Below are 15,357 nucleotides of genomic sequence, written 5' to 3' on the forward strand. Positions count from 1 at the left end.
ACATAACAGTTCCTACGGGAACTTTGAAAACCTAAATCCACGCGGACGAAGTCGCGGGTATGGTTTCTTATATGTTTATGATTTTTTTTTCTTTTCAGTAATGATCTCAGCATGCTGGGTAGCAGGCGCTGGAGTGGGCCTGCTGCCGCTGTTCGGCTGGCACGCTGGCGACAAGGACCCGCCGCCTCCAGGGTGCTACTTCGTCGAGGTCATGGACTACAACTACCTGCTGTTCCTCTACTTCGCCACCATTGTGACCCCTAGTGTGCTGCTTGCGGCGTTCTACGCACACATTTATAGAGTAGTTGTTAAACAGGTACAGTACATACATTTATAGAGTAGTTGTTAAACAGGTACAGTACATGTACAGTACCCACCCGGCAGGAAATATTGTACATAGAATTTTAGAAAGAGATAACGGTTTAGTAGAGCGCTGCCTCTGTCGTTGAGACAGACGAAACGTCACATAGGCATGAGTGACAGAGACAACGCTCTACGAAGCCGAAATCTCTTTCTAAAGTTCGATGTACAATATTTCCTGCACTGTAACTCAGCTTTTTATTGAAGCTAATGCATAATAGATATTATAACACCAGCGTTTAATAGGTTGTACAATATCTTATTTTATAAAAAACTCCTCTAAATCCACTCAGCCTGAAAGGGAGATCTCTGTTTATTAGTGGACTGGCGCTTTAAGATTTGATAGGTAATATGATGATGAGAGTTCTTTGACTTTAATATTTATACATATTATGCGACATATTAAGATAAAAAATCAAATCAAATGAAAGATTTAAGAAGGTATCTATTTCACCTTATTCCACCGATTCAGAATGAAAATCCAAACAAGAAACTCAGAAGTTGCTTTTTTCTAATCATAAAGAGTCACAATTATGTAACAATACACCAACCAACAAGGTACACCATCTTGTGGGCAATTGAAAGCTCAGCCAGTTGCTTGAACTGGGTAAAAGATTTTTTTTTTCAAACTGAACAATACATAGAAAAAATTATCTCTTCTACCCATATGATCTAATCAACTATGTATACATATAGCAATCATAATAATTAGATTAAATGAAAAGACAACAACAACAATAAACAGTAAAGAAACAATACGATTTCATTGTAATTTGCAAGTAGTTTCATTTTCCTGTTGTGTAAGGGATTTACGATCGAAGTGAATCAGCTGCAGCTATGAGTAAATACCGAGTAGCATATACAACAATCAATGTAGATATACCGGGCTGCACTGGGGTAATCTCATGACGTGGGCCATTTATGACGTAGGTATAAAATGTGATTGACCGTCTGGTCCCAATGCGTCAACGGAAAACGTAGAACTGCATTCTGAGAAGGGTCCTTAGTATATCATAATATATGAAACTGGAATGCTTGTTAATGTTTGAGAAAGTATCTAGTTTATTGAGCAAAGTAGCTTAGTATCGAAGATGAATGACATTTTATAACTAGATTTTCGCAGCAATTTGGCTAAAAATTCCATTTGTCCTCAAATTCTTTTGATGATTGATTATAAAATAGATAGATTGGAACAAGGAGCTGTGGCTTAGTGGCAACGCATATCAATTTATTGGGATTGTTAAGCAACGTTGACCCAAGTCGGTAACTGGTTGGTGGAATTGTACCTATGCGGCTAGGAACGTACTGCATCATTATCCTAAGAGAACTCCGATAGTTATGTGATTAGTGTAAAAGGGTCACAACCCTCAGCAATGACGAATACGCTTATATAATAAGGATGGAACAAGAACATTGGAAATATTACGTAAGTAGGGTGGAAACTTATAATTAGGGAAAATCCTCCTATCACTTAAATGGCAAATCTGAGAAAAAAAAACATTTATTATGTATAATGTACTAACAAAATGCTCACGACTTACCTTAATTAATGAACTAATGAGTTCCAACGAATAAAATTATATTATGTTTCAAAAAAAACAGCTCTATCAACCACTATTCGACCCAAATAAAACTTCTACAAATAATTTTTCATTCCATGAGACTGTGGTCAAGGACGAATCTATAAAACCCAGACTCAAATACAACGAAAAAGGCGTTTGTTGATTGGACTATTGTTTTGACTATTCGTTACGCTGGGCTGGGATATATTATGTACTAGCTGATGCCCGCAGCTTCGCCCGCGTGGATTGGTCAGATCCCCTGCAGCATCAGGATTGAGGAGTTGGACTCCAAATTCTTTATGAAACAATGGTGCAAAGTTCCTCTATCGATTAAAAAAGAAATGACGCAAATCGGTTCAGAAATCTCGGAGATTTCGGTTTACATAGGTAGAATAACACAACTCCCTTTTTTAAAGTCGGTTAAAAAAGTAGCCTATTTTACGCCCTGGTCAATCCTCTACTTGTCTGTGAAAATCCCGTCAAAATCGGTTCAGCCGTTCCAAAGATTAGCCTTTTCAAACAGACAGACAGACAGACAGACAGACAGACAAAAATTTTAAAAACGTGTGATTCAGTGTTGGTATCGTTCAAATAACCATATGAGCTTAATATGAGGTAGTTATTTCGAAATTACAGACAGACACTCCAATTTTATTTATTAGTATAGATACTAGCTCCATATTCATATTAAAATTATAAATGCGAAAGTGTGTCTGTCTGTCTGCTACCTTTTTACGTCCCAACAGTTTAACTTATTCTGACGAAATTTGGTACAGGGTTAGCAAATATCCTGGGGACGGACATAGGCTACTTTTTATCCCAGAAAATCAAAGAGTTCCCACGGGATTCCTAAAGACCCATCCGCTTAACCGATTTTTATGTTTGGTACCGAGGTAGCTTGCATCCCCTGTAATTCACATAATTATGCAACTTTTTATCCCGGAAAATTGTAAACCTAAATCCACGCGGACGAAGTCGCGGGCATCCTCTAGTAGGACATAATATTAAAGCTATCCATCAAAGCAGCGAGCCCTCCACAAAAGTGGCCGGCAAAGTAATCAAGCCAGAGGTGAAAGTTTGAGTCACGTTTCGTATATTTGTACCAGTAGTTCTTATTTACCGACAAATGTCGCACCAGTAGGAGATTACTGATAAGGAAAGTACAAACAGTTTGTTTCAATTTCTTTTTGGGTCCCATTATAGGAAATACTTTCCGTTGATTTATTGTTATCAGTTATGACCCTAAGATTAGAACAGTACGTAGGCACCTATACCTACTAAGATTAAGAGTCTCTCATTTCGATGTCTGTGATATTAACTAGTGTAAATTAAAAATGTATAACACCCCCGACAAGTGAAAGGTAACTAGAAAATAGCTGATAACTTTCAAACGGCTGAACCGATTATCTTGGATTATAGCTAAGAAGACTCTCGATCAAGCATCCTTTCATAAAAACTAAATTAAAATCGGTTCATTAGTTTAGGAGCTACGATGCCACAGACGGATACACACATACACACGTCAAATTTATAACACCCCTCTTTTTGGGTCGGGGGTTGATACACAGATACACCCGTTAAACTTATAACACCCCTCTTTTTGGGTAGGGGGTTAAAAGGATACCTCCAGAAAAAAGTATGATTTCCGTATTGTCAGTTTACTTTTGTGTTGTGTATAGCTGAAATAGCGCCGCGCCGCGCCGCCGCCGGTTGCCGTAATAAATTGAGTTTAATTACCTGACCAATATACACCAATACAAGAACCAATTTGGCCAATTTACCAAGAATTTAAAATGTGCACAGATCTCAACAATTTACTTAATTTTTTGACTGCTTAGACGATTTCTATAATAATTAAGTAATTACCTACTTATTACATCGCTTACCTATAACGCTAAGCGGCGGTCTTATTGGTGTTTATTGTATGAAAATATTTTCATAAAGAGATTCGTGTGATTCCGAATGCCATTTCATATTCTCAATGTTCGCAAAACAGGTTTCAATCTTCTCTTTAATATTTTCACACGTCGAAAATAACGATCGTCCTTTACTTCCAATTCAAAAATTTGGGGCCGGTTTAGAAAGTCACTTGCAGACTCATCTTCTCAAGATAGGTAACTTGGAAAATGATTATGCTTTTTGCAATATCTTCGGTTGGATTTTTCACTTGCGCAACGTTATTTCCATAGATATTAAAACATTGAAACTTGATGTCACTAAGCTAGATATTCTTAAAAGATTTCTGGTGAAATTGAATTGGTTAAATTAATTTTTCGTGGATTTGGTGAAAATCCTGACAAATAGAAGCCTATAATGTGTGATATTATAATGAAAGATAAAGGATAAGCGAGAAAGTAAACATTATTGAAAGAAATGAAAGAATCACTTGGAATCAAGAGAAAATTAACTAAAATTTTAACAGACTACCTTAAATTGTAAAAATTAAAAATTTTGTAATCTAAAATATTTATAAGCTTTTTTAAAAACAAGCTATTTTTAGTTTATCTCATTCATCAGGGTTATGTACCTACTTATTAATGCTTCCGTAGAATAAAATTGTATTTTGGGGTTATCATTCCCACATATTCACAATTCACATGGCAACTATGCTACAGTTTAGAGAACTAATTGACGTCAATTTAACGAATTCTATACCCACGGCTAATTTTGTTTGATTGTGAACGTTGTGCTGAAAAAATATGACTCTGTTTCGCTATCTCAATGCGAACTCATAAATGAAACACATGTGTCTGTTGAAAATTATTACTGCACAAAATTTTGAATAGCAGTCAAAGTTAAATATAGTTTATTTCATTAATAGCCAAGGTCAAATGAATAGTATGAACATCCATAATAATAGGGGTTAAAGTATGAAATTGCCGTTTTATTGTAATAGGTACTTCGAATTGACATAGAACCTTCATGGTTTGAGATTTTTGAGTGAAACTTTTTTCATACGGTACCTATGTAGTTCTTCTTTTTAAAAAATGTGCAACATTCCATTATCAACTTTCAGTTGTTTTTTTTATTCAGCTTAGACAATAAAGATGGATACTTCAAAAATTCGTGTGATTTTTGAATACGAGTTCCGACGCGGAACTACGCGGCAGAAACAGCTCGCAATATTAAGAGGGCTCTCTCCGTCACTCGTTTCATACAATCGTAGTTCCAATTTCATTTGAATATTAAGCAACCAAAATCCATGAAATTTTGCAGACATATTCTAGAAACTAATATCTATGTCTGTGGTGTTCCAGATTTCTATTAAAATATTTGGTTTCAAAGTTACGCGGTCTTAAAAATTTACATACAAATCTTTGAGCCCCTGTAGTTTTAAAACTACATATTTTTAGAAAAATCTAAAAAACCACAGACACATATATTAGTTTCTAGAATATGTCTGCAAAATTTCATGGACTTTGGTTGCTTAATATTCAAATGAAATTGGAACTACGATTGTATGAAGCGAGTGACGGAGAGAGCCCTGTTAAATAGTTTATTTCATTAATAGCCAAGGTCCAATGAATAATATAAACATCCATAATATCTACGTCTTAATAAAGTTATCTGCTACATTTGAGCATTTGCAGCTGAAGTGTCTGATATATAAACATCAATCTTATTGGTTTATCGAATATCTTTAGGTATACCTAATATTATATTAATATATTACAAACACAAAATGCTAAGTATGTTTTATTCTTATTTATTTGCTTCTTAGAAACTTGTTTCTTTGCCGATTATTATTTATCAATTAAAACACTCGATACCTACTTAAACAGGTACATATTTATTATTAAGGTAAATAAAGTCTGAGTTTGCTGGAAGGTCATTTTAGCCCACAGAATGTGAATAAAACGAAAACAAACAAAGAGAAAATTTAAACAAAAAAAGCCTTTGAATAGTATTTTATTTACTCAACATGGACACTTGTTTGCTGAAACGTGACGTCGTATTTAAAATATGAGTTATCATTGCCATACATACCTGAATTTATTGTGCTATTGTATTAGTCATTAAAATTATAAGACGTAATTACCTACCGCTCTACATTTTCAATTACTTATGCATAGATAATATTCAAAAACAAACCTGCAAAAAATAACAACATAACATAACAATAACGAAATACCATAATTTTATTCTGCGAGGAACAAGATTGAAGCACCTGCACTTTACGAAAAACGTAGAGGTCGAAAGAGACGATTGAACTTTGAAGGCAAACATGTCGATTTTTAAATCCCAAACAAGTAGACACAACACCAAAACAACTGCATCCACATGTAGTTATTTACGTCAAAATTACGATAAGGGCAAAACACTCTTAGTAAACTTGATCTTCGCTAACCGAAATTAATAGTTAGTTTTTATACAAGAATTGAACAAACTTTTTTTTTTTACAGATGAGCGCGGTAGTAACCGTCGAAGGAAGCCACGGACGAGGCACCATGTTACGGGTCCTAGGAGCAGCCCAGAAGCGAGAAGTCAAAGCTACTCAAAATCTGGCTATCATAGTTTTCTTCTTTATAGTCTGTTGGATACCACTGTACACAATCAACGCAATCAAGGCCTTTATGCCCGAATTAGATATTCCTAATCCACTCACTTACTTTTGTATCGTTTTTTCCCATCTAAATTCAGCAGTGAATCCATTGCTGTACGCCTACCATTTAAAAGATTTTCGAGCAGCCTTGAAAGGTCTTATTTGTACTGTATTAGGTAGAGGTGTACCTCTACCTGCAGCATATAGGCCACCAGTACCTCTAAGAAGACCGGCGTTAGAAAGATGCAATGCATACAGGGAGAGACCCAGGGTGTACGTCAACTCGCCAGTTTGGCTAAGACAGAAGGAAGCCGAACTAGTGGCTACACAAGATAGAAGCAAGGTTGTATCTGTTTCGAGAGTTAATCCAGATTTAGAACCGTTTTTGAATAGAAATACCAATGAGAATTCTAGTGGAAGACACACTCCAGAAGGACGTGAGGGCAATAACGGACCATATCTCATAGAAGCTAGTCAAGGATGTCAAAGTCCGTATAAGAAAGTAGAGGAATTTATTCGAAGAGTGCGTAGCGTCAGCTCTGAGCACAGCTGACATGAGGCAAGCCGGGTGCCCTCGGCTTATAGTGTGACGTAAAAAAGCTTTAATTTATTTTAAGTATAGAGGACTTTGTATATTCTATTAAACTAATTTAATAATTTAAAACAACTATTTTATAGTAGACTTAATATTATGTAAGTATACTTATGTGACATTCTTGGACATAATATTTTTAGATAAGCTGTTTATAAAAGAGAATAGCATATGTATTGAAAAACTGAAATTTAATGTATCGAGATTATTCATGTTAATGTGTTTATGTCATGTGATTATGTTAAGAGGAAAACCATCTCGAATGACTTAGACGATTTCACCTTCAAACTAGCAATTTTGACATGTCATGACCCTCTATTGACAATTAATCAAGCAGACATTTCAATCTGCGAAATTTACGCGGACTTTTAGTATTTTGACGTAGGAGGGTAAAAGATCCAGTACATGAACGAATAAGGATTACCCTGACTTTCACCTAAAATTAAGATATATGAGAATTGTTCTATATATAATTTTTATTTTTTTGTGTATCTGTACACAGTATATCAAAAAATCAAATAAAATGCGTGGTATTAATTATTATAAATTATTTTATTTAACAAAAGGATAAATTGCCAGTAAATGAACCGGAAATTTCAGTGAATGAACGAACTCTATCTAGTGCATAAACTCTCGATTCCTATTAATAAATTCTTAAGTATATTTTCGGCTTGGAATTTAAAAAAAAATGTCAGATTTTCAGTTTTTGACTTATTGTATATTTTTTTCTACATTTTGCGCGATAAATCAAAAACTCTTTTACATAATAATAATAAATAAAACCTGTTTTAGAATGTATAATAGAGCCCTTTCATATGATATTATCCCCTTTGATATAGTTATCTTAGTTTGAAAGTCACCTAAATTTTCTGGAAAACAGTCCAAATGACTACAGAGAAAATGAAACTTAACGCCCTTGTTGCATCCAAGTCGCTGGAAGTGCAACATCAGCTACTGAATGTGTTAAGAGTAGTGAGAATAATATACCGTAACACAAGTGTCTGATGTTATCAGATTTGTTCCTTTGAGCCGAGAAGCCACATGTTCTGATGCTTTTTAGACAATCTAAGATCTCTCATTAAGTGATCCAAATAATTTTGATTGAATGGTCTAAGTTGAGATGTAAAAAAGTCACTACATCGTCACTACCTTCTGAAAGTTCTTGAAATGGTAGATTAGAGGTACTGGGTTGGGGCTGAGGTACAGATTTATCACCAGAAGTCAGAATCGTTCAAATTGCAGACTGCAAGTTACAATAGAGCCGCTTGGAACAATTTTTTTGCTGTTTCTTCTGGTAATATTCACAACGCAGAAATAATAATCATCATGGTGTTTAGATGGTTCGCGCCAAATAATAAAATTTTTTTTTAGTAAAAGTAGTTAACTATTCTTATTTGCTCATAAACGCAACGAGGAAATACAGCTTCCACATATAAAAATTGGAGTCCAGGCCTTGCTGTTAGCTGCTAATGGGTTCTCAAAGTAGCCCGAGTATGCTAGTTTTACTGGGCACAAAAGGAAAGAATGAAAGGAGCTTACCCAGTACATCTTAAAAGATCCGTTATAGATACATGCATCCTGCCATGCCTTACCTATGCCAGCCAAACATGGGTCCAGACAAAGAATATAAAAAGAAATAGTAACTTGCTAAAGGGCGATGGCAAGTTGCATAAATTAAGCAAAAAATATTCAAAGTGAGAATTGAAGACATAAGAAAAAAGACAAAGCCTACAGACACCTTGAGACATGCCCTAAAACTGCAATGCAAATGGTCATATTGTATCGATTTTTACAGATGAAAGAAGGACAGGTAGGTAGACCGAAGACGCGTTGGTCTAATGCTATTGTGCAAATCGCGAGAGAAAATTAGCTTGATAGTACCAAAGACAGAGAGAAATGGGGATACCCAAGAGGGATCCATATCCAAGAAAGAAGAATACCAGAATAAATATAAAAAAAATTCAAAAGAAAAATAAAACCGATTTCAAAATCACAAACACTAAAAAGTAAAAAATAATTTAAGTTATTGTGGTTTTTGAAGTCGGTTTTATTTTTCTTTTGAAAATTTTTTATTTCAAAATTTTTAGTGGCCCCACTGTACTATAATAATATGCCATGCCCAGCTAAAACCCTACTGTTTACTAAGCAATTACACTGATCGCGAGCAATTTGCTCTTATCCATTGAGGAGTTCTGTTCTCCATCTCAGAAGATATTCATCAGAACTTCATCAAATTTATATGGGACCACCTGCAAAGTATACCTAGCTTTTCAAAAAAAATAATTTCCAAATCGGTCCAGGCGTCTTTGAGCAATCGGTGAACATACATTAAAAAAAAATTGAATTTGCTCTTATCCATTGAGGAGTTCTGTTCTCCATCTTCAAAGATATTCATCAGATCTTTACCAAATTTATATGGGACCACTTGCAAAGTATACCCTATCAAACAAAAAAAAAATCCAAATCAGTCCAGGCGTCTTTGAGTAATCGGGGAACATACATAAAAAAAAAGATACCGACGAATTCAGAACCTCTTCCTTTTTTTAAAGTCGGTTAAAAATATACTAAGATTTACTAACATGGTGTTATACCACAGAGTAGCAAACAGAGGCAAAGCTTCTAAGAAGCGAGCAAATTTTATAACTATTTTGGTAGGGTTGGCACTGGAGGATACAATTTAATTAACAATAGTTATTTGTTCAACAAGATGGTAAAGTTTGTTTTTGTTGTGATTGCCTAGTTTAAATATCGATCAATAGATCTAAATATCGATTTTGAACGAAATCAGTCAATTTAGAAAGAATTATAAATGGTGCCAACTTTTTTAAATTTTGGTTACAGTTTCCTATTTTGTGATCCCAGGGAGCTCTAAATATCGATTTTGAACGAAATCGGTCAATTAACAAAGAATTTCAAAATGGCGTCGACTTTTTTAAATTTTGGTAACAGTTTCTTATTTTGTGATCCCAGGGAGCTCTAAATATTGATTTTGAACGAAATCGGTCAATTAACAAAGCATTTCAAAATGGCGTCGACTTTTTTAAATTTTGGTAACAGTTTCTTATTTCGTGATCCCAGGGAGCTCTAAATATCGATTTTGAACGAAATCGGTCAATTAACAAAGAATTTCAAAATGGCGTCGACTTTTTTAAATTTTGGTAACAGTTTCTTATTTTGTGATCCCAGGGAGCTCTAAATATCGATTTTGAACGAAATCGGTCAATTAACAAAGAATTTCAAAATGGCGTCGACTTTTTAAATTTTGGTAACAGTTTCTTATTTTGTGATCCCAGGGAGCTCTAAATATCGATTTTGAACGAAATCGGTCAATTAACAAAGAATTTCAAAATGGCGTCGACTTTTTTAAATTTTGGTAACAGTTTCTTATTTTGTGATTGCAGGGAGCTCTAAATATCGATTTTGAACGAAATCGGTCAATTAACAAAGAATTTCAAAATGGCGTCGACTTTTTTAAATTTTGGTAACAGTTTCTTATTTCGTGATCCCAGGGAGCTCTAAATATCGATTTTGAACGAAATCGGTCAATTAACAAAGAATTTCAAAATGGCGTCGACTTTTTTAAATTTTGGTAACAGTTTCTTATTTCGTGATCCCAGGGAGCTCTAAATATCGATTTTGAACGAAATCGGTCAATTAACAAAGAATTTCAAAATGGCGTCGACTTTTTTAAATTTTGGTAACAGTTTCTTATTTTGTGATCCCAGGAGCTCTAAATATCGATTTTGAACGAAATCGGTCAATTAACAAAGAATTTCAAAATGGCGTCGACTTTTTTAAATTTTGGTAACAGTTTCTTATTTTGTGATCCCCAGGGAGCTCTAAATATCGATTTTGAACGAAATCGGTCAATTAACAAAGAATTTCAAAATGGCGTCGACTTTTTAAATTTTGGTAACAGTTTCTTATTTCGTGATCCCAGGGAGCTCTAAATATCGATTTTGAACGAAATCGGTCAATTAACAAAGAATTTCAAAATGGCGTCGACTTTTTTAAATTTTGGTAACAGTTTCTTATTTTGTGATCCCAGGGAGCTCTAAATATCGATTTTGAACGAAATCGGTCAATTAACAAAGAATTTCAAAATGGCGTCGATTTTTTTAAATTTTGGTAACAATTTCCTGTTTTGTGATCCTAGGGATCCTCAGATATTGATTTTGAACAAAATCTATGACAGTTCAAGAAAATAGATTTTAAACACTATTTAAATTATTATCATTAACATTAAATTAAATGAAAACACGACGCGCGACGTGTACTGCAGCCCCTGAACTTGAGCACAGGCCGAGCCGGTATAAACCGATTTCTCTCCGTACGCGACGTAGCGCCTGTGCTCACGCACACACGCGCCTCAAGCTTGTAGTAGTGTACCTATCGTAGCGCGCTTGTATGAAGCTTTGACTCTGTTCGCTACTCATGTGGTTATACAACGCAATACCACACTCACAAACACTCGTACAAACATACAACACACTCACACACACACATGGACGCACGCACACGCACTTTTGAACGGTTTGAACGGAACACGGTTTTGAAATTGAAATTGAAAAAAGTGTAAGAATTTGTAAGAAAATATTTAAAAAAGGTATATCAGCCGGTTTTTTATTCCAGCTCTTAATACATGTAAAAACGTCCAATCTGTTCATTTACTCGAGCCTTTACCCTAGTACCTAATTATATCGACCGCCCCATATCAAAACAAAGTAAATGTCATTTTTCCGAAAATCGTTTTATGTCATAAGCCTAACTTTCATAGTATGTCCCGTTGTATTGTAAGGACACCCACATTAAAGTAAAATTAAAAGCTAGTAAGTCGCTTTGACCATTTTAAAACATAGTAAGTCTTTGAACTGGCTAGGTTTTTATAGATTAATGCGCCTTACTAAGTTTTTAAAAGGAATTAGATTAAATAAAATAAATATCACCCATTATCTAAATACCATGTCAAAACAGTAAATACTTAATAATGCATTAAAACTTAAAAGTAAGATAGGAAAAGTCAATGACCTCTACATGTCAACTGTTAAAATATGGTTTGCAAGGGAAATACTTTGCATACTTACATAATGTTTTTAGGGTTCCATATCTCAAAAGGAAACACGGGACCCTTATAGGATCACTTTGTTGTCTGTCTTTCTGTCCGTCTGTCCGTCTGTCGTGTCTGTCAAGAAAACCGATAGGGTATTTCCCGTTAACCTAGAATTATGGGCAGGTAGATAGAATAAATCCGAGAACAAATTTCGTGATTCTAGATCAACGGGAAGTACTGTATAGGTTTTCTTGACGGACGGACGGACAAATGGACAGACAGCAAAGTGGTCCTTTAAGAGCTCCGTTTTTCATTTTGAGGTACAGAACCCTAAAAAAGAAAATGATGCACATGTAATGAATAAATGTGTTGGCCAGTCTTCACACTAAAATATTTAAACCCCTTTAATTTAAAAACTGTCATAGCCTAGTGGTTAGAACGTCCGCCTCCTAATCGAAGGTCGGGGGTTCGATCCCGGAATCACGCACTACTAACTTTTCAGTTATGTGCGTTTTAAGCAATTTAATATCACTTGCTTTAACGGCGAAGGAAAACATCGTGAGGAAACCTGCATACCTGCAAGTTTTCCATGTTCTCAAAGGTGTGTGAAGTATGCCATTCCGCATTGGACCAGAAAGAACTACGGCCTAAACTTCTTTTGAATTTAAACCACTTACTAGGTTTTGATCTGAGAAAGAAATTTGACATTAATTGACAAAATTGAGAGACCTAAGCTTGTATAAGAACACAGAAGTGTCATAATTCGTGTTCACTTTGCCTAACGTCTCTCAGAGAGCAGAGAGAGATTTAAACTGTTTCTTATAATCACTGGCCATATTTCAAATGCGAAAGTGTGTTTGTTGGTTTAATATTCAATCACGCTGCAACGGAGCAACCAGTCGACGTGGTTTTTTGCATGGATACATTTAAAGACCTTGAGAGTGACATCTCTCTCCGCATCGTATTCTTTATTGCTGAGGGTTGTGACCTCTTTCCATTATTCCTACATCTAATGGTAGGTTTTCTTGGGATAATAATGCAGTGGGTTCAAAGAGCCTACGGAACTCGACTAGAAAAACGAGATTTTGACACTTAGGTTTAACGGTTATGAATTAGTTATTAATATCAGTGATAAAATTGATTAGGGCTGTCAGGTAAAATGACATTTATCTCGGAAAATCAAAGAGTGTCCACGAGATTTTTTTCCAAGTTTGCGCTACTAACTACATATATTATGAAGAGGAAAGGTTTGTTTGTTTGTTATCGATAAACTCTGAAACTACTGAACTACTTGCACTAAAGACATAATCATCAACATCAACCGACAGACGTCCACAGTGAACATAGGTCTTTAATAGGGTCTTCCACATGCTACGGGTTTGCGCCGCCTGAATCTTTGCGCTTGCGCTTGACGACAATCATGCTTTAAAGAAAGCAATGATGAGGTCCAAGTTGGAGCACGCTTACCTAGAAGATGCCTATTCACTCTTGGCTTGCAGGTATCTAAGGTATATATGGCAGGAAACACGGCCGCCGAAATGGCGTTCCAACCTTTAGGCTCTCCCCATTGCCCGCAGCATGAATCTGAGCTTTCTTATGAGACCCATGGTTATATTATGTACATATAATATCTCATAAGAAAGCTCTAACACACAATCCAGCTAAGTAAGTCCAATTTCGAAAAAAGCTAGCTAGCCGACAAATCTAACTCAGGCAGCCTTCGGGAACCTTCGAGATGTCTCTGTCCAAAATTCCTCAATGCTTGAAGAACAGTCTTTGAATAGTGCATATTGTCAGTGATGAAATATGGATCCGAAATATAGGTATTTTTTTTGTACACAGGAAATGCCTGACGCATACCCCTCCGTCATGTGGGGCTTGCACCAAACTTGCACTACTACGAAATCCATTTCGGAACACGGCGCCCGGAACGAGGCGCGCTATCTCCTAACATAGGTATAATACCTATTTAGAACACTTACTATCTGTCATCATAATCTATGACAACCTCCGAGTATTTACCTGGTAAAACCGTAACTTTAGAATAAAATTTAGTATATAAGCAGGCTTCATTTAGAAATGAAAAAATCCCTATTTTATTTTTCAACGATTATAAACACAACTTTCATTCAAAAATAATAAGCTTAAATTCATTTTAAATAATATTTTGCGACGAAATGACGCGCACAGTCCTTCCGCCATGACAGTCCAGTGGACACTGAATTCCATAGAGCGCCTGCAAGAAAATAAATAGCACAGGAAGTTTTTTGGTTAGTTTTAGATTATTTAAGAAACGAAAAACATTTAGTATAAAACTAACAGTTAAAATTGATTGCTAAACCTAAACATATCATTTTCTGGAGGTTGGCTTCAAAGTATCAAGATGTTAAAGAAAACTTTTACAGAACAAGTTGCGAACAGCAATGTTTTCAACTTGGTTTTTTTTTTTATTGGGATAATGTATACTAAATAAAAAGAGGCCCTTATAATCTTCACAAACTGAAGTTTTTAATTGCATGTATTTAATAGCTGTTAATGCTTTAGAAAAATAAACAATTTACTTCAAAGTACAGCATTTTTGCGATTTGTCAAATAGCAATTACCTTAACGTGATTAAGCGCTTCGTAAATAAAAATACATGTTCACATTTTGGTGTATCTTCATTTGGATTTTCACTCGATCATCGATAGTAATTAATATACCTAGGACATAGTACAATCTAGAAAATTCTTCATAGAAGATAGCGACATAAGAATGATAAAATATTTTGAATAGTCCCGATCTATGCTATTTTTGCGGAGTTCTTTTTTTGCCAATGCCATTGCGCAGGAATTTGACCTTCATAATGTTTCTGTACTAAAATAAGTGTAATAGAATGAAGCAATATCACAAAAATCAACACAATTGGTGTAATACCAGGTAACTGACGCGTCTAATTGGAGATAAATTAAAGAATTCTACCAAAAGCGAACTATAAGCACTGGTTGAATAGGAGATTCACTGAATTTAAAAAACAATCAAAACACCAATCGTGAGTGAGTTTAAAAACTAGGTTTTCCTTGTGTACCAGACAGCAACATAGTACTGTGGTAATGTTAGTGACCTTAAACAATCATGTGACGTGAACCAAAGCGAACAGGTATTGTGACTATTGTAAATACTCGTATGAGTATCTAAAAGCCTATTAATAATTTGCATCTTATAAGTAAAAGCCTAGATTGAGCCAACCAGACAAAATCTACTACACAAT

General features: G+C 35.1%; 1 protein-coding gene across 1 annotated transcript in view; it reads left to right on the forward strand.

Moving 5' to 3' along the window:
• The window catches only part of LOC123880791 (adenosine receptor A3), an 87,049-nt gene extending 79,753 nt beyond the window's left edge, over positions 1 to 7,296 (forward strand). The window contains exons 2-3 of the mRNA XM_045929087.1: positions 99 to 316; positions 6,326 to 7,296. Of these exons, the coding sequence (XP_045785043.1) occupies positions 99 to 316; positions 6,326 to 7,018 (911 nt within the window). The 3' untranslated portion in view covers positions 7,019 to 7,296. The remainder of the gene's footprint in view (positions 1 to 98; positions 317 to 6,325) is intronic.
• The last annotated feature ends 8,061 nt before the right edge of the window (positions 7,297 to 15,357 follow it).

The sequence above is a fragment of the Maniola jurtina genome, chromosome 3, assembly GCF_905333055.1.
Source record: "Maniola jurtina chromosome 3, ilManJurt1.1, whole genome shotgun sequence".
Taxonomy (NCBI): domain Eukaryota; kingdom Metazoa; phylum Arthropoda; class Insecta; order Lepidoptera; family Nymphalidae; genus Maniola; species Maniola jurtina.